This window comes from Sciurus carolinensis, chromosome 11 (genome assembly GCF_902686445.1).
Source record: "Sciurus carolinensis chromosome 11, mSciCar1.2, whole genome shotgun sequence".
In the NCBI taxonomy this organism is placed as follows: domain Eukaryota; kingdom Metazoa; phylum Chordata; class Mammalia; order Rodentia; family Sciuridae; genus Sciurus; species Sciurus carolinensis.
Window position 1 is genome coordinate 67,764,611 of NC_062223.1, and position 20,263 is coordinate 67,784,873.

The following is a 20,263-nucleotide window of genomic DNA, read 5'->3' on the forward strand; positions in this document are numbered from 1 at the left end:
CTATTCCGAATACCATGTAATATTCATCATTGTGTGTCACAATATCATTTAGACTTCATGTGGCAAGAATGCATATTGCCTGTCTCTCTCTTTCCTCATCAATCTGAGACAAGTAATATTGCCTTGTGTTCTAGATCATAAACTCAATACTGCTCCTAGTTTCTTATCGTGGTGGGTATGTAGATGATTCAGAATGTTCACACTTTAAAAATTCTATTATCTAATTTAAAAAAGTTATTGGAGAGCACTAATGAACTTCTGTGTGAATCTCAGCTTGAGAATGTTTTAGTCGTTCAGAGGGTGAAGTCTGAAATTAGACTGGATTTGAAATTTCTCTCTGTGTATTACCTCACCTCTCTGAACCCCAATTTCCTCAGCCTTTTCCTAATGGTTTTATTTAACTTGTGAAAATATCATAATCACCATTTCCAAGGGTAGTTGTGAGGATTGAAATAGTCTATAAAGTACCTAGTGTAAACTTGGCACTTAATAAATCTCGTACCCTTTTCAAAAGTTAAAAACTGGTTCAAGCTTGTCCACCAATAATTAGAGGCATAGATAGATCTGGGACATCTGAAGGCAAACAAAACTTGCCAGAAAGACACAACCTAGTAAATACTTCCAGGCTTTGTTTTTCACAGCACAGATGCTGTATTCTCTGAGCCCAAGTACAGGGTTGAAGCTGAGGCATAAGTCTTCATCTCTGGGAAAGTGCATGATCTGGACCTCTGTGGTCTGAGGCTTCTCTGACCTGTTGAGGAATATCTCCCTTCCAAATGTAGTAAATCAGTCTGCTTTTTGCTTTACTTACAGGGAGTGGAGCTTGCTCGCTCTACACGCTGCTTCACACCTGAGGATGTCAATGGAAAAGCTTCAGTCCCAGGCAGAGGCACAGGAGTGGGTGTGGACATGTGCATGAACCTTAAGAGACATCCACTAGCTGACCAGAAACCCTGCTCTAGGGGTGGACAGATGGAAGCTATGGCACAGATGTGCTCATTGTGCCTACAGGATGTGCAAGATGAGGGCTCTTGGCTTCTACCATGCCAACATTTGTTCTGTAAGGACTGCTTCCAGGGCTTGATGCAGGAGCTAGGGCATATTGCCAGGGCTTGTGGGACTGTCACAGATGGTAAGTACAAACACACCACAAGTTCACTTCCTTCTAGAGAACAGGTTTCTTCCTGTTTCCTAGGAACTGAGTTTCAGGCATAGATGGAGTCAGAATTTAAATGCCCAAGGGACACTCACTGCTGAAAGCAACACTTTGGGGAATCTGTGAGACAAAGCAAATCCTCTGATGCCTAATATATCTGTTTTGTAAGCTGGGAACTTTTCATCTTTGGGATTTCCTTAAATTGGTGGTAGACTGAGAAGCCTGTGAAGGTTTTAACCCAGGAATAGTTACTTTCCATAGAGTAGCCAAGGTTGGGACTGACTCCCTAGATGGGAGAGGATGTGTCCTGGCTCACTAAATCTCCAAGGCAGAGGGAGAACAGCTGGACTTCTAGTGTTAGTAAGGAGGAGATTTTGAACAGAATCACACTGACTAGTGAACCATTCAGTATTTAAGCTGCTGCCCAGCATGGGGGAGCCTGTGTCTTACTCCTGAATGTCAGGTTTCCTAGGAAACAATCTGAATTGAGAACTGTGAAGTCCTTGAAGACTGGAAGCAGGCCCCTTCATTTTAGTATTCTAGTACAGGGCACCCTAACACAGAACAGTAGCTGTTGAATGAAATTGTACAGTGAGAAAATTAAATAAATGGAAACAATTAGAAACATCATATTTGATGGTTTCCATTTCTTTTATTCTCTGCAGTTATTCCAGAGTGATTTGTAGCACAAATGTAGCTTTCTTTGAAGCATTGCCATTCTGCTTTAAATCTGGATTTTGAGCCCTCTGAACCCGTGGGCAAACAACGAAACCTCTCTGAGCCTGCTGAGCGTTTGGAGCACAGAAAATATATGGTCTACTTTGATTTTTAAAATTAATATGTAGCTGGACATGGTGGTACATGCCTGTAATCCCAGCAACTCAGGAGACTGATGCAGGAAGATTGCAAGTTTGAGGCCAGGCTCAGCAACTTAGGAAGACTGCCTTAAAGTAAAAAATGATAAAAGGACTAGGGATGTAGCTCAGTCATAAAATGCCCCTAGGTTCAATCCCCAATACCAAAAAATAAAACAAAAACAAAAGTAAATTAATATATGATTTTTAAACCTACAATTTAAACTTCATCAAGCTTTTAATTTTAAGTTACAAATCTTTCTCTACTTATAAGTGAAATAAATTTTAACAATGACTTTTAAAGGAACTATAATTAACATTTAAACTTATTTATAAATTTTGTTAATATTTACTTTTGCAAATTAAATGTATTTTCTTTCTTTTTCTTTTTAAGTACTTCAATTATCTGGAAAACAGGCTTTCCTAATTAAAGAACTCTTGGAAATACAGGAGATTTATAAATATAGTGAATCTTAAATTTGCCTTAACAGTACAAGCACTATTGGGTAAATATCCAGTATATATATAAAGAACTCCTACAGCTAAACAATAAAAAAAAAAATCTGATTAAAAAACAGACAAAGGCCTTAAATAGACATTTTCCCAAAGAAGATATATAAATGGCCAATAGCCACGTGAAAAAAATGCTCAACATCACTGATCATTAGGGAAATCCAAATCAAAACCTCAGTAAGACACCAACCATTTCATGCTTATTATGATGTCTATTAAACAAACAAACAAAAACCAAAAAAGACCTGGATAATACCAAGTTTTGGAAAAGATACAGAGAAATTGGAATCCTTATGCAGTGTTGGAAAAGAAATTAGTACAGCTGCTGTGGAAAATAATATGGTGGTTCCTCAGAAAATTAAAATAGAATTACCGTATGATCCTGCAATTCCACTTCTGGTTATATAGCCAAAATGATTTAGAGCAGGAATTAGAAGAGATATTTGTATACCCATGCTCATAGAAGCATTTGCAATAGTCACGAGGTGGAAGCACCCCAAGTGTTCACCACAGATTAACGAATAAACAAATGCCATATATTCATATAATGGAGTATTAGTCTTAATAAGGAAGAAATTTCTGATACATGCTGTAACATGGGTGAACCTTGAAGACATTACACTAAATGAAATAAGCTAGTCACAAAAGAACAAGTACTATGTGATTCCACGATTCCAGTTACAAGAGGTCTTAAGAGTAGTCAAATTCGTAGAAACACAAAGTAGAATGGTGGTTGCCAGTGGGTGGGAGAAATGGTGAGTGATTGTTTAATGGATATAAGTTTCAGTTATTTATTTATTTATTTATTTATTTATTTATGGTACTGGGGTTTGAACCCAGGGGTGCTTAACCACTGAGCTACAACCCCAGCTTTTCAAACTTTGTTATTTTGAGACAGGGTCTTGCTAAGTTCCTGAGTCTGGCCCCAAACTTGTGATCCTCCCAAGTTACCAGGTTTACAGGTGTGCACCGCTGCACTTGGCTCTGCCCATTTTTTCAATGGGGTCTTTGTTGTTGTTGAATTGTATGAGTTTATTATATATTCTAAGTATCAATTCCTTATTAGATATATAATTCACAAATATTTTCTCACATTCAGGGGGTTGCTTTGTAATTTGTTGGTGCACTAAAGTTTTTATTTTTTTACGTTTTATTTTGTAGTGCTTGGGGATCAAACCCAAGGCCTCACACAAGCTAGACTAGCACTCTACCATGAGCCACATTCTCAACCCCAAGCTTTTAATTTTGATGAAGTCTTAATTTACCTGTTTTTTGTATTGCTGCCTGTGCTTTTGGTCTCATATCTAAGAAATCATTACTAAATACAAACTCATGAAGTTTTCTTCTGAGAGTTTATATTATAGTTTTAGCTCTTAGATCTTTGATTTACTTAAGATTTTTTGTTTGTTTATTTGTGGTGCTGAGGATTGAACCCAGGGCCTTGTGCATACTAGACAAGCACTCTACCACTGAGCTACTCATTCAGCCCTCAGAATTTTTTTTTTTTTTTTTTTTTTTTTTTCAGTGCTGGGGAATGAACCCAGGGCCTTGTGCTTGTGAGGCGAGCACTCTACCAACTGAGCTATCTCCCCAGCCAGCCCTCAGTATTTTTAATGTGAACTAATTGTATATGTTCAAGACTTCGACTCTAATGTCAGAACATTAAATTCATATGAATGACAATTATTAGAATCATAGTGCTTGTTGCCAAGTTATTCTATGTGCAATAGAGAAGAAAAGCATAAGCTTCATCAAATGGTAGCCTACTCCTGTAATCCCAGCAATTTGTGAGGCTGAGGCAGGAGGATTGCAAGTTTGAGACCAGCCTCAGCAACTTAGTGAGACCCTAAACAAAAGACAAAACAAAAAGTTCTGGGTTTAATCCCTAGTACTGAAAAGAGAGAGAGAGAAAAAAGAAGAATTTAAAAGTACACACTTTGGTGTCAAGCATTTGAGCGTTAGTACTGATCTGCCTGCTACTTAATAGTTGTATAACTTGGGCAACTTACTTCATTCGTTAATGCTCTAGGGTTATTATTACTATTATTATTTTGTACCTGGGATTGAACTCAGGGGCACTCAACCACTGAGCCATCTAGGTTTTTATTATTATTATTATTATTATTATTATTATTATTATTATTGTATTTTCTTGAAAAATAAGGTTGTTAATAGTAGTAACTAATTCATAGGAATATTATGAGATTAAATGAGAAGATACACATAAATAATGCATTCTGTAATATGCCGAGTGTATATTAAGAGTGTAAGAAATGCTGTTGTTTAGAACTTGTGAAACTGATACAAACAAACAAATACATGAAAAAGCTGTTAGGTATAAACTTGCTTTATTGTGTATGTGACAGTCTTCATTATGTCTTATGGTCTGGCTAGGCCATTGTTACCTTCCACATTTGCATTTATAGGTGAACAGTGGAATAAGATTCTATTTATTGCTTGGAGTTTTTAGTACTCTGTGCATTGTGGTATTTGTTGGTTTGTATGCTTGTCTCCTGCACAGGTATTTATTAACTGCTATGTGCCAGACCTTATGGCATTTAAAGTACAGAGATGAAAAGATAGGAGCTCATATTCTAATAAAGATAGATAAGTAAACAGATTGTTTAAAATTCTATCAGAGAAACAGTAACTCTGGGAGGTTATCCATGCATTAGGACTGGTGGATATCAGTTGCTCACTGAATATTTTTTGAAGGACTGAACACGTGGCTTCCCCGTGAGCTGTCTGATGAAAGTCAGAGTTGTCACCTTTCTATGTCAAGTCTAGTGAGACACCTAATATTGAACTGAGATTTCTCTTTTATAATTTGAGAAGCCATCTTTGGGGGGGTCTAAGTTTTTGGAAAGAGCTTTCAGTGGTGCTACTTTATCCAGTAAAACAGGAACACGGACTTTCTTGAAAAGGTATATCCTCTTTCTGCCACTATGGGATTTTAAAAAGTAAAATGTGGAATCAGGTGGAGGGACGGTAGGTAAATGGATAGAGACTGAGGAATAAATAGGTTTCCTGGCATCTAAGCCAGATGGTGCTACACTGCATAGGGATGAATCTATTTTCATAAGTCTATTTCTCCTGGTTAAATGGAAGAGAGGCTTTGCCTGAACTCAGGGTCTGCCAGCTGGATTTCAACTCTAATCCTTCAAGTTCTGTACTCTGCATTGGGATTTGGAACTGAGGGAATGGCCTGAGGTGAGTATCTTCTCAAATTCAACTGCACTGCTTCTATTTCTATAACCCAACACAGAATAAGATATAGGACAGGGACTGAAGTGAATACTTGCCTATATGGGAGATTTTTTTCCCCTCCTGTGACACTGCCACTTTCCATTCTTTAATGTGGAGGTACAAAACGACTATCACTGGGCTCAAGGTGGCACATGCAAGATCGCAAGTTCAAGGCCAGCCTCAGCAACTTAGTGAGGCCATGTCTCAAAATAAAAAATAAAAAGGCCTGGACAGTAGTAAAGGCCTGGCTCAGTAGTAAAGTGCCACTTGGTTTAATCCCAGCACAGCTAAAACAAACAAAACCACACACAATTAATTATCTAGCACCTTCTATACTGGGCACTTGTTCCTTTATTACCTCTTCTAAACTTCACAGTAGCCTATAAGGTAGGTGTTATCATTCTTATTTATAGGTGAAAAACTTGGGGACCAGGGAATTTATGGTTTAAGTTCTAACAACTACTAAGGGTCAGGTCAGGTGAAACTCAAGTTGTCATCTACATCATGCTCAGGGGGAGAGTCCACAGGCACCTACAATCCTGAACTGATGGGGGAGTCCCCGTGGAGAATCTCTGAGGAAAGAGCAAATCTTGCAGCCTGAACTATCAAACACAAATTTTTTTTTTAATTAAGAAATTTTCAACTGATGGATAAAATTGTGTTTCATATACAACATGATGCTTTGAAGTACAGATACCCTCTTGAATGACTAAATCCAGCTGATTAACTTGTGAATCATCTCACTTTGTTATTTTGTGGTCAGAACACTTTATATCCACTCTTTGCATTTTCAAGAATGCAGTATGTAAGTAACTACAGTCACCATGCTATATAATACATAACTTGAACTTATTTCTCCTACCTAACTGAAATTTTATATCATTTGACCAACAACTACCAACAACCCCCTCTCCACCTTAGCCCCTGGTAACCACCCTTCTATTCTCTACTTCTGTGATATCAACTTCTTTAGATTCCACATGAATGATATTATGCAATATTTGTCTTTCTGTGCCTTGCTTAATTCATGTAACATCATGTTCTTCAGTTTTATTCATGTCTCTTAAATGATGGATTTCCTTTTGTTCAAGGCTGAATAGTATTCCATTACATACATATACCACATTTCCTTTATCCATTAATTCAGCAAATTAATGGAATTCAATTCCGTATTGTGGTTATTGTGAATAATGTTGCAGTAAACATAGGAGTGCGTATTATCTCTTCAACATACTGATTGCATTTCCTTTGGATATATACCCAGTAATGCAACTGCTGGATCAAGTGTATATCTTTAAATTAATACAGCTATAACTTAGCTGAGATTCTCCCAAGCAATTGAAGAATACTAGGAAAATAGGTCTACATTACTTCTGAGGTTCTGAGGATACATCAGGGCAACATCTTTTAAAACCTGATGGTGGAGACCAGAGTGAAGGTGCTGAGTACACGGTGGCTTAGCCCTGCAGTGGGAGGACTGGAGCTGCAGGCTCTGTGCAGAAAGGCTGGATATTGGAAATGAAACTACTCAGACTGTGAGAAGATCTGCTCAGGGCTGTAGATGGTTCTCTACTTAAGATGGTTCAGCTTTTAATTTTTTGACTTTATGGTTGTGTGAAAGAAAACTCAATCATTTTGTTTTTCACTTTCAGTACAGTAGTTAATAAATTACAGTGAGAACCTCAGTACATTATAAAATAGTGTTTGTGTTAGGTGATTTTGCTCCATTACAGGCTAATTTTAATGCTCTGAGTACACTTAAGGTAGGCTAGGATAAGCTATGATGTTTGGTAGGTTAGATGGATTAAATGGTTTTTCAATTTATGATATTTTCAATTTATGATGGGCTTATCAGGACATAAATCCATCATAAGTTAAGAAGCGTTTGTATTTCCTTTTAAGCCTAATTGAAAATGGTCCCCAGCTCAAATTCTGTCTGGGGAGTTGACCACTTAATATCAAAGTGGTACTTTAAATAACTGTAGCAAACTCTGAAGGGAGGGAGCCAGCATCCCTGAAACATTTACCATGTACTGGTTTGTCTTCAAGATTCTCAGGGTTCCTATGGTTTTATTTGTTGTTTGGGGGTAGGTGGCAATTAATTGGATATTTTCTTCCCCATGTGAATAAAAGGATCAGTATTTTTTTTAATCTTTAAAGCTACTAAATAATGCTGGGCACAGTGGTCACTCCTGTAATCCCAGTGACTCAGGAAGCCAAGGCAGGAGGATTGTAATTTCAAGGCCAGTCTCAGCAATATAGTGAGGCTGAGGCCCTAGGCAACTTATCCAGACTCTTTCTCAAAATACAAAAAAATAAAAAAATAAAAAAGAACTTGGGATAGCTCAGTGGTGATGCATCTCTGGGTTCAATCCCCAGTACAAAAAAAAAAATTAACAAGTTGTGTGGCTGAGAGACCTTGATTCTCAAATCTAAATTTCAGAATCTACCTTTTTAAATTTTTGCTTTTTTCAAAGTGGGGGATCCAATCAAGATGTGGGAAGAATAATTGTCTGAAAGTCACAGAGCTCATCTGAACTCTAGCATGAATTGACTTGACAATTCCAGACCCTCTCTGGCTTTCAGGGTTGCATTTGATTTACTCTAAGAACATTAAATAACTACCACAATTCCATGCTTCCTGAAGCTGGATAAGGGTGACAGCATATTTCTCATACACGGCTAATGCTGAAAAGGGGAGCAATCACTGTCCCTTGGTGGGCAGGCCTTGGGGGTTTGAGGAAGATCCAAAGAGAGGGAAATGATGCAAGATTCTACAACCTCAAAGTCAGAGAGGGAAATGACTCTTATCTTAATGAGCAGCTCAGCTGGAGGGGCTCTAATGGCCTTTGGTGAGAATGGGAGGCAGGGGGTGAAATCTCAGCTGCAGGAGCCTAGGAGGCAGGTGACTGCTGTTTGCTTATCAAGGTGCTGAACAATATGTCCATCCTTCTGGGGTCTGTTGCAGGCAGTGATCCAAGTCTCCCAGGTAGGGGCTGTGCTGCTGAGCTGAACTGAGCTGCATATGTGGCAGGTGCAGAAGCTGGAGCTGCAGAGCCCTATAGGTGGGGTGGCTTTTTAGTTCATGAACAGTTTCCTCACCTTAATTGGCTCTCTAGAGTCTGGGAGTAGCACTGGCACCTCTGAACAGTACCTGTTACTGGGAGAACAATTCCCCTGGTACTGGGAAGGAGGCAGGCTGTTTGGGGGGATGTGCTTACTGTGCTAGTACAGACTAGGAAGCTATAGTTGGAACAGATTTGCTGAGGGAAGGGAGTTCAAAGTTCCTGTGACGGCTGGGCATAGTGGCACTCACTGTAACTCCAGCAACTTGGGAGGCTGAGGCAGGAGAATCACAAGTTCAAGGCCAGCCTGGACAAATAAGTTAAGACTCTTATTTGGGTCTAAAAATTAAAAAAAAAAAAAAAAAAAATTTTTTTTTTTTTTTTTTAAAAGACTGGGTATGTAGCTCAGGGGTAAAATGCCCCTATGTTAAATCCTCAGTACCACAAAAACAAGGTTCCTATGATTGATAGACAGGGTACTGGAGGAGCTTTCTGTTATTGGAACTCTTTCATTCAGGGCTAGTCCTGGGTGAGTGCTGGAAAAGCCCTTACAGTTTGTCTCCAATTGTTCACTTTACAGATGGGGCATCAGGAACTCATAAAAGACCAAGATCCTGCTGAAAGTCACTTGTTCATTTGCAGAACCAGGAAAAAATGTCTAGATCCTTGACCTGATAGTCCAGGGTTTGCTTGGGTTTGTAGGCTGTAAAAACTGCAGACCTAGAACAATGCTCCACTAGGTTCTTCCCCTGTTGTCTCTCTTCCTCAAGCCCAGTAGGAAATGGGATCATTGGCTTTGCATGGAGTATATCAGTTTTTCGACTGCCTCTTGAGATTTAGGGTGAAAAGAGGCAGAGGTGCTATCTGGATCAGTGACTATCAAATGAGGTGAGCCCCTCATCATACCTATATCTTCAGTCTTCCACTGTGGGTATTTTCTTGGCATGAAAAGCCTATGTCACAGTTAAGTGGTACCTAGGAGTGTGGGTTCTGAAAGCTGTAAACCGTATGTTCATTTCCATCCTCATCGAGTCACCTGGCTTTCATGTTCAGCTTATGACTTTTCACTTAGATCTGCTGCTGCTTAGTCCCCTGGATACTCCTGCTTGACCTCAGCTTATTCTGTATTCCATCCTATAGTGATATATATATATATATTTTTTTTTTTTTCTAATCTCATTGTACCTATTGCCATTCTGAATTATGCTTCCAAATTCTGTAACTTCAACCCTGATCATTCCCTCTGACTCTCGGCCTACATTTTAGCTACCTAAAGCCTCCCAATTGCTTTCAGTTCAGAACAGAATCTTAGTACCTTCAAGGCTCTTCCCAGTAGGGACCCAAATTGATTTTATAGCTTCATTTCCTACCATTTCTCTACATGTTTTAGCCTTACCAGTATTCCCCTAAAGAGACCCTGCATTTTGACATTTATAATCTTCTATTTATAATGTTTCCTCTTTTTTTATTAGTAATATCCTACCCAAATTTAGAGGTCCAGCTCAAATGTGAACCAGTTATCAGAACTAGGGCTTACAGGAATGGGAGTAGCCTTGGGAACAAAGAGGACCCCCATAATCATAATTGAGTCCCAAAAGGTGAAGCTAGAACAACTTAAGGAGCTGTCGCTTTAGGGTAGGTGTGGATAAGCTTTTTGTATAAAAGGTAAATAGTAAATGTTTATGTCTTTGCTGGACATAAAGCCTGTCACAACTTCTTAATTCTGCCTTTGTAGCACAACAGCAGCCATCAACAACATAGAAATGAATAGGCACAATTATATTCCAATAAATGTTTCCATAATCATGTTCTTTATTGGCAAAAACAGGCAGACTGTAGTTTTCTGACCTGTTTTAGGCACTGGGAAAATTGAGTGTGTTTGAACCTGTGGGTGTCATCAAGTAGAAATAACCAGGCAGGGATAGAAAAATATGGAAGGATAAGATGGGATTTGGCCCTCTTCCTCCTCCACCTGTCTCTGTTCATGACAAGCCTACCCACGTAACTCAGCACACCACCAGTACCCCCATCATCCAATTTTGGTCATGTCTTACCAGTTCTCTGGTTTTTTTTTTTTTTTTTTTTTGATACCCAGGGGCACTTAACCACTGAGCCATATCCTGAGTCCTTTTTATATTTTATATTTTATTTTAGGGAAAGGGTCTCACTGAGTTGCTTAGGGCCTGGCTAAATTGCTGAGACTGGCTTTGAACTCACAATCCTCCTACCTCAGCCTCCCAAACTGCTGGGATTATGGGCATGTACCACCAAGCCCAGCTCTACCAGTTCTCTTTAAACTGACTCTTCTGTCCCTTTTTTCCACCTCTGCCCTCATTGAGGATTTCATTAATGCTCAACTGGACAAGCCTCCTTTCTGACCTCCCTGTCTTCAGTTCATCATGATAATCAATTGTTAAAGCCCAGCTCAGTCAGGCTTCAGAACCTTTTTGTTTTTTCTTTTAGTATAAAGGGCAGGCTCCTTAACTTAGCATTCAGGAGCTTACTCTCCTGCTAGTTTCTCCAAGTTCATTCCCTGCTGCTCCCCCTGATTCAGATTGCTCGGCTTTTGTAATTATCCAGTACTTGTAGTCTTCCTCCATCCTAATGTCTTTCCTTCAACTCGACCCTGTTTTTCCTTCCCTTTTTCCTCCCTTCTTGTGTGACTTTATCTCTCTGGGGGGTAGAGTTAGCTGCCAAGGGACACCTTCCAGGACCATTGTGCATCCTCAAATGTGTGTCTTCTCCATCTGAAGTCCTAATCCTCTGCTTGTGACGGACAATTGGTCACTATAGCAACTGACTGTGACGTCACAGGATAAGGACTTCAGGTGAAGTGGCAGGAGCCAGGTGAGTGTGTAGGAGAGAGATTTTAATGTCTGACGAAGGCCCCCCCCCACCCTCCTTCAGTGCTGGGGGCATGGAGGGATCTCTCGGGCTCCTGCTGTTTTTTAAAATGATGCAGTGAGAGTGTGTGCCTGGCATCTGCGTGCTGCAGCAGTGTGGGGCTGACAGAGTGTGTCAACTTGAGCTCTGGCTGTGCAGGCACCGCTGCTGCGTGAGCCTGTTATTCCATTCTGGATTGCTATTTTGATACCCAGATTGCATCATTCTTCCTACGTATAAACAGGGGGTCCCCAGGGCCCTGCAGCTACTCACTTCTCCACCAACACTGTTGTTGTGATGAGCTCTATTTAAATGAGCTGCCGGATCGGGGCAGGTTCCAGCCACACATGAGCACTGTCATTTTGGGGAACATGGAGGGCTGAAGGATTTTTGGATCGAGTCCTAAAAGGCTGAGAGTGATGGCCTCCCGAGCTGTGCAGAGGGCGACAGAGCTAGTTCCTGAAAGTTGAAAATCTCGTTTTCTTCCTTCTGAGCTTCTATTCCAAGGCACCCAGAGGATTAGGAAGGAGATGCAGCTAGGAAGAGAGTCGCCTCTTTGAGGTCTCCCTCTTGCTGTTCAGTTTGGGAAAATTGCTGCAGAGCCTTCGAGATAAACAGGAACAGGAGGAGTCAACCAAGCTCTCTCTTGCAGGAGCATCTCAGGTGAGCTAGAGAAATGCAGCCCTGGCTGAAGATGCATCAGAGCAAGGAGGAGAGGCTCCAGGCTGCTCTCCCTACCCCACCCAGAACCCAGCTTCCCGAGGCTTAGGCCCTGCAGCCTTGCTGACTGCAGCATGCAGGGTGGGTGCTCCTGGGCTCCTGGCAAGCACCAACCTCTGGGACCTGTGGTGGTCTTACCTGTCGCTCCTCTGACTTCTCTCCTCTGTCTTCTCTCCAAGGTGTTGCTCTAATCACAGGGCAACAGGGCGACAGGTAAGCCTGCAGGCAGCTAGGGGCAAAATCGGCAATCATCTTAGGGGTGTCTTGGATCGAAGTCTGTCTTTCTAGCAGAGACTGAGCATCTGAGGAGTGGGTGCAGCGTGTTTCTTGAAGGTGATACTGCTCTGAATTATGGGTTAGAGGAGAACTTCAGGGGCTTGTGATAGGGGCCTTACCTGATGCATACTGGGCTGTCTGGAGTGGGTGGGCATGAGTGGTCAGTGAGGATGACCAACCTGCCAGAGCATGCAGCCCGAGTCTTTTTTCGTCTTCTTTAGTGCCTGGTAGAGGCACAGTAAAATAGTGTCTTACCTGTGGCTACAGAGGGAATCAAGGGTTGCTCAGTAGTTCAGGGTCCCCCTGTGTTTTACAAGGGCTATGTGAGTTTTAGCTAAGTCCCTGCCTCTCTCAGGGCCTCCATGTCACCCTTTATGTGGTAGGGGATAGGTTAGATGAACAGTGAAGGTCTGTCCAGCTTTGATTCTACATGTGGGCACTGGGAGAGAAGTATCAGGCTTCTCCAGAATATGCCACTGCTCTGGTCAGGGTCAGATTGTAGGCCTCAGCTGCAAAGTTGCATGGATTCTGGGACAAGAACTGAGGAATGAAAGTCTTCCCAACCCTTATCATTGGGCTCAGGCTTCTGCATCTGGCATGTTTGTACTTAACCTGGTAACCTAAGCTGACCCAATGCCAGTTCTCTGAGGCCTCCTTTAGGATTTTTCTCTTACTCCAGTCCTCTGGTGCCCAGGTTGCTTTGGCCTTGCCATTCATGTCTGGAAGGTAGAATATCCAGACTAGGCTTCCCTTCCTGGCTGCCTCACTAAATCCTAGGCTCAGCACATTCTTTAGGCCCCCATCATATTGCCAAACCTCAGGCCACACCCTAAGCCTGGGCCCTTTAGTTAAGGTGTAAGTCAAGGGAGGCAAAATGTATCTTCCAACTCAGTGCCAATCCCCAGAGTATCTGGCTATCAGGACATCCTTCTGTCTATTGGGAATCTGCCCTTTTCTCTGCCAAAGGGGAAATCCATCACAGCTGCATTCACAGTTTTTCTTAACTTTCTGCCTTTTTTATCTTCGTGATATAGGGGACAGGGCTACCAGGGAAAGAGAGCACTCTAAAGTGCTGGTCCCCCAAACTTGGTTATGAATTTTAATCACCTGGGGAATTAAAAAAAATACTGATGACTAGACCAGCTCCTGAAATTCTTATTTAATTGGTATGGGATTTGTGTGTGTGTGTGTCTGTGTGTGTATGTGTCTGTGTGTGTACACATACCTGAGTGGTACTGGTGTTTGTATTTGAGGCCTCGTACATACTAGGCAAGTGCTCTGCATTCTAACATTGAGTGTATACCCAGTTACTACATCTGGAAATTTAGGAGCTCCATGTATGATTCAAATTTATAGGAAAGTTTGAGAACCACTGCTCTATTGAATGAACCTACCTCCAGATTTATTTCCTCTAAGGCAGAAAACATCCATTTCACTTGACTTTCCTCAAAGGTTGCATTTCTTAAATCTTTTAAGCACAGCTCCCAATTCCTTCTGGATTACCAGAGTCTGAGCTGGGTCCAGGTCATTATTATAGTTGGAATATTGTTATGAAATATTTTATTTATAATCATTTATCTAGTTAATTAAATTATCTTGCTTATATATAATTTAATTAGGAGAATAACAGTGGAAAGGGCATGGTTTTTAGAGATAGATGGACTTGGGTTCCAATGAGTTCCGTCCCTGCCTTATATGATCTTTTTTTTTTTCCTTTTGGGTACCAGGGATTGAATTCAGGGGCACTCAGCCACTGAGCCACATCCCCAGCCCTATTTTGTATTTTATTTAGATACCGAGACTCACTGAGTTGCTTAGTTCCTCACTTTGCTGAAGCTGGCTTTGATCTCATGATCCTCCTATCTCAGCCTCCCGAGTTACTGGGATTACAGGTGTATACCACCAAGCCCAACCTGTATGATCTTTGAAAAGTGACAACTTCTTGGAGCCCCCAACTGTAAAATGGAGACAATGCCTATTTCCCAAAGATGGTTTGATGATTTAAGTGAGATAACATATGTAAAATGCCTTGTACAGAAAGTGATGGTAAACGGATGAAAATTTGTCCCATACCTCCTTGGGACCAGAAGTTTTCACTCTCATGACTGATGGATTGAATGACCTTGGCTTTCAGAACTGTTTTTCTATATCCCTAGATCCTCAAGAGGATCTCTGGTGCCTATAACTTCCTCATTCTGGAAGCAGAAGCCCCTGTTTCTCTGGGAGAATCAGGTGGCCTTGGGGTCTTGGCTTGCTCTCAGGATTGATGTTCCTATGTGTGAAATGAGAGCTCAAGCTTGTTGACTGAATAATTCAAATAGAAATAAGAACTATTACAAATATTTTATGTATGGTGTGATTTAATTATGTATCAACATCTGAATTAACAATAAATATTGTAAGTACAAGTTTGGTACAATGACTCTTTATTTGTGCTCTCTGCTGCAGCAGCACCCCTTCAGAAGGATGGCCTCTTACATCTAGGCATCCCCTCAGCCCCAAGCTGTCCCCAAAATGTCTTACAAGGATGATAGTCAGGTTAACACTTGACTGGCTGTCCATTCTCATCTTTCCCATAGGAATATTATGAAAGTCTAGCTATAGTAGGTAAAGGGTTGGATAAACTATACTTTAATGGCAATTGTGGATTAATTTTGTATGTAGAATATAAACAGGTAGTTAAAATGTGGCACGATATTTGTTATACTAGCAGGATGTCCAAGGTGCTTGGAGAAGCCAGAAGAGGAACTAATTAACTTGTTCTGGGGGAAACCAGCTCTGTTTCTTGAAAGTGGAACATTTGAACAGGTTTAAAAGAATGGATCACAGTTTATCTGTATAGAAGGGGAGCAAGAAAGTATTTCAGGGAGAGGGAACAATATTTTCACAGTCACAAAAGTTTCAGTCTGTTCAGGAGATGGCAGAAATATTTGGTGTGGCAAAAACAGTGTTTGTGGCAGATGAAACTAGAGATGATACAAGAGGGAGATAAGCCCAATTTGAAAAGGTACTTGAATGCCAAACTGAGGATTTTGGCTTTAAGGCCAACACAAGAGGATGTGTGATAAGGCCTTGTCTGATTGATTCAGTCCTTTTTCCTTTTTCATCCCTCTCCCACAACCATACTGGGTTTGGTTGAATCCAGGGGCATTCTGATGTTGAGCTACATCCAGCCTTTTTTATTTTTTAATATGAGATAGGGTCTTGCTAAATAGCAGAGGCTGGCCTGGAACTTGCTATCTTCCTGTCCCAACCTGCCTAGTTCCTGGGATTACAGGTGTGTGCCACTGTTCTTGGTTTCATTCTATTAATGAGGCTATGGTACTGTGATGAATGCTTGGGCATCTGGTATCTTGGAATTAGAAGTCTTTGGAAAATCATTTTTGACATTTAGAGCAGCCTTTCTGCCTGATAGGTAGATGAGGAGGGTCTTCTCTGGCCAAGCCAAGTGAAAGCCACCTGATTGCCTGGATGATGTCACCTTCCTTATCTACCTCTGGCCACAGTTCTTGACCAGCAGGAAAATACCCAGGAGATTCCAGATGCAATTTTGTAATTAATATTCATGACTCTACAAAGACTAAGGGAGTGTTTCTTTTGCAGGAAGGAAAGAATATTGTAGTACTATAATTTAAATGATTTTGTGGATTTTGATTTTTCCAGATTATAACAATTAGCTTTTACTGCACCATAAGCCACCCCAAAACTTAATGATTAAAGCAAGTGAACTTTATTGAATTTATGATTCTACAGGTTGACAATCTGGACCTAGATTCTCTGGGTGGTTGTTCTGGGGTGGGCTGGACTTGACTAGTCTTGACTGTACTCATTCCTGTGTCTGTGTTCAACTAATAGGTCCCTTTGAGCTAACTAGTTTAGGGTGGTCTTAGTGGGAGATGTCTGAGATAACTGAGGCCTCTCTCTGTATGGTATCTCATTTTCCAGCTATCTAAGTCCCAGGTTAGATTTTTCACATGGTAATCTTAAAGTTACTTTTAAGATCAAGAGCAGAACCACATAAAGCCCCTAGACTTGGAACTTGGTCATTTTCACTTTTGTTGCAATTCATTCATTGGTCAAAGCAAGTCACAGGACCAGCCTAGATTCAAAGAGTGGAAAGAACTACTTTTGATTAAGGAAGTAGATGCAAGGAGGGGAAGAATTTGTAACCAATTTTTCAATCTACTACTCAGAATTCTCTGGCTTTCGTCACCAGGAAGAGCTGGTAATTGAGGCTATTGCTCTGCTGTGAATGGGATATGAGGAATCTTTTGAATTCAGAGATAATGTCCATGGAGGACTACATGTTTTCTTTCTTTCATTTTCTTTTTTTGTTTTTTGTGGTATTGGGGATTGAACCCAGGGAGGCTCTACCACTGAGCTATACCCCCAGCCCTTTTAATTTTAGCTTGAGACAGGGTCTTGCTGAGTTACTGAGTCTGTCTTTGAACTTCCTCCTGGCTCAGCTTCCTGAGTCTCTGAGATCACAGGTATGTGCCACTGTGCCCAGTTGGATTATGTGTTTTCTTAAGTATTATCTAATTTAATTCTCATAGCAATGCTTATTTTTCCTTTCCATTTTATATATGATGAACAGTCTCAGGGGAGTTAAGTGAGATTAGGTGATTTGCCTAAGGTCATTGGATGGTAAAACTGGTATTTAGATTTACATTTGTCTAACTGCAAGTCTAGAGCAACTGCTATTGTAGCATTCATTTCTATGTTGATGAGATGAGGCAGAGAAGATTGGTGGCCCTGCTACAATTACTGCCGTAGCCAGACCATTCTTATGCTTGCCCTAGTTGGGTAGCTCATTTTCTCATTCCTAGTTGGCTGACTGCTTTTAAGGTGAGTCTAAAGAGTCATTGTTGTCTCCAGAGTGTCAGTCTCATGCTACTTATATAGTTAGAAGTGTACTTTGTGGAAGACTATGTTAGAGACTGTTGCATTTTTCTGGGGAGAGAAAGTAAGTCAAGCTGTTCATTTATACATACATATGTACATACATGATACATACATATGTATGGCTGGGATGTGGAATGAGGAAGAGAGAAGCAGGAAGGTACCTGATTATTAGAAGCAGGGTTGGGTTTGTAGTAGCATGGTTCATTCTACTATGTGAGGGGAGGTAGGTAGAAACAGGCAAAAATAGGAATGTGAGGAGACCAGATGGTCTGAAGGGAAGACCTCTAGTGGGATAATCATGTTCAAAATACCTACATGATAATGGCAGACTATGTCATCACATGCAGCTCATTTTGGCATAAGTGGTTATTTCCACATATCTTAATGCTTCTATATCTGAAAGTCTCTGCCTAGGCTTTATGTATAATCTGGTATGCTGTCCTGACTCAGTTGTCATTCTTTTCCCTCTAGAGCTCATCTCCTGTCCTGGATGTAAGCGAGTGTATCTTACGAGGGATGTAACTGAACATTTTTTTCTACAGTGCTTTCCTACTGGGAACCCCAAAATGGCCAGGGTAAGTCAGGACAAGGGAATAAACAGCTGATCCTTTTCAGATTTGCAAGACCTCTGTCCATCAGTCTTTCTACCCATCACTCTGATTATTTCCTCTTCCATTTATCTTCCTAATCATCCTTCTGTCCGTCTATCTATGCATCCATCCATCCATCTAAAAGTTTCTGAGTTGGGAGAAGCAAAGCAGGAATTTTTTTATTAAGTGAAAATTGTAGGCGTGTGTGTGTGTGTGTCTTTGTGAATGCTTTCAGTGGAAGGTGAATGTATTTTAGTACATTAAGTATTGCTTAATTTATCTAGGCATTTTCCTCTCTCTTATAACGCTTACTGAAAAATATAAGTACAGGGCTTTTATGTCCATTTTTTTCCCTAAGTTGAAAGTTACACACCAGCCTGGATTTAATGGGCCTATTAATCTTGCCTGTGTTTAACAACTATCACCTAGTTTCTAAATTTCCCCTAGTTTCTAAATTTCACATCACTTACTGACTGGTACGCCCCTGTCCTCTCCACTGGGGTATCTTTACCATTACATTAATCATTCAATAATTTACTTACCTGTTCCTGTTCATGTATCTGATTCTTACTGAATGTCTGTTATGTGTCAGGCCCTGTGCTAGGTGCTAGGGATATAGATCCATGCATTCAATTTTTAAGGAATTTATAGTTTAATTATAAAACTTTAAGACTTCATTTCAGTTTGATGGCCTGTATGATTCCCCATAGACAGGTCAAGTTTCCCCAAATCTTCTCTTTTTCTGATGTTTTACATTAGCCCTAGTGAGGTATTTGCTGACCAAATGAATGAAAATTTGAATCCTATAGGAAAAGACTAGGTACTCTGAGACCAGACAGACCCCAGGTGTGGAAACACAGCTCTGAAAGTTTTTCCGTACTTGCTTTTTCTTGGCTGTATATGGTTATCTTTCTGTATACTACCATATCTGGGACTTTCTCCCCTCTGAAGGCAGGTTGAATGTTCTGTTTTTCCTTTTTTTTTTTTTTGGCACTGGGGACTGAACCCCAGGACACTTTACTACTCAGCTATAGGGTCAGACTGAGACAGTCAGTTTTGCTGAGTTACTCAGGGCCTTGATAAGTTGCCAAGGATGGCCTTGAACTTGTGATCCTCCTGCAACCTCCTGAGTCACAAACTTGCACTACAGTGCAAGTCTTATTTTTAGTTTTCTTTTCTTTTCTATTCTATTCTTTTTTTTTTTTTTTTTTTTTCTTTTTCGAGACAGGGTCTTGGTATGTTGCCCAGGCTGGTCACAAACAGTTGGACTAAAGAGATCCTTCCTTGTCAGCCTCCTGATTGCTGGGTAGGCATATACCACCACACCCCACTGTGCTTTCCCTCTATTATAACTTTTTCTTCCCTTGTCTTCCTGGTGAACCTACTTGTCATTCAATATCCAACTCAAACATTACCTTTTGGTGAAACTTTCCTGACCACTCCTAGGTTAAGTTCCTGGAAATCCCCTTTTACTTCCTTAGTACCTGTCACATCTTTTTATCACAGCATTACCCATTTAATAGGCACCACCCTGCCTAGGCTGTGTATGCCTTGAGGTTAGATCCTTGACTTATTCATCTGAGTATCCTCAGCCTCTGCACAGAACTTGTGTGAACAGCCTCTGGAGCAGCCACTGTGTTGTTACAAAGGATGTTTTCCTTCACAAGCACTGCCAGGTAGCTCTCCAGTAGACTACACCCCAAATAGTAGAGCAACAGCCCTGCAAAACCCCAGTCCCTGGAACATTTGCTACTCGTAGAGGTAGTTCTAAATGCAGATATGACCAGTATTTCTACATTCTCTACTTTCAGAACTGCTCCGAGTGCAAGGAGAAGAGGGCGGCACACATCCTCTGTACCTACTGCAATCGCTGGCTCTGCAGCTCCTGCACAGAGGAGCACCGGCATGGCCCTGCCCCTGGAGGTTCGCTCTTTCCCAGGACCCAGAAGGGATCTTCAGGTACCACTCCTACCTTCCCCACCTGCTCTCACACTCTGAAGCATTGGTAAACCTTTTCTGATATTATTTCCCAGCTAAGGGAGAAAGTAAGGGTGC

General features: G+C 40.9%; 1 protein-coding gene across 6 annotated transcripts in view; it reads left to right on the top strand.

Moving 5' to 3' along the window:
* The window catches only part of Trim66 (tripartite motif containing 66), a 58,337-nt gene that overhangs the window by 7,719 nt on the left and 30,355 nt on the right, over window positions 1-20,263 (top strand). For 4 of the 6 annotated variants that reach the window (XM_047518233.1, XM_047518239.1, XM_047518236.1 and 1 more), the window contains 3 exons: window positions 814-1,132; window positions 18,090-18,193; window positions 20,020-20,167. In XM_047518233.1, coding sequence (XP_047374189.1) covers window positions 814-1,132; window positions 18,090-18,193; window positions 20,020-20,167 — 571 coding nt within the window. Of the gene's footprint in view, window positions 1-813; window positions 1,133-12,174; window positions 12,381-12,416; window positions 12,519-12,616; window positions 12,651-18,089; window positions 18,194-20,019; window positions 20,168-20,263 lie in introns of those variants that run through there. The other 2 variants (XM_047518238.1, XM_047518237.1) reach the window with 2 other exon arrangements.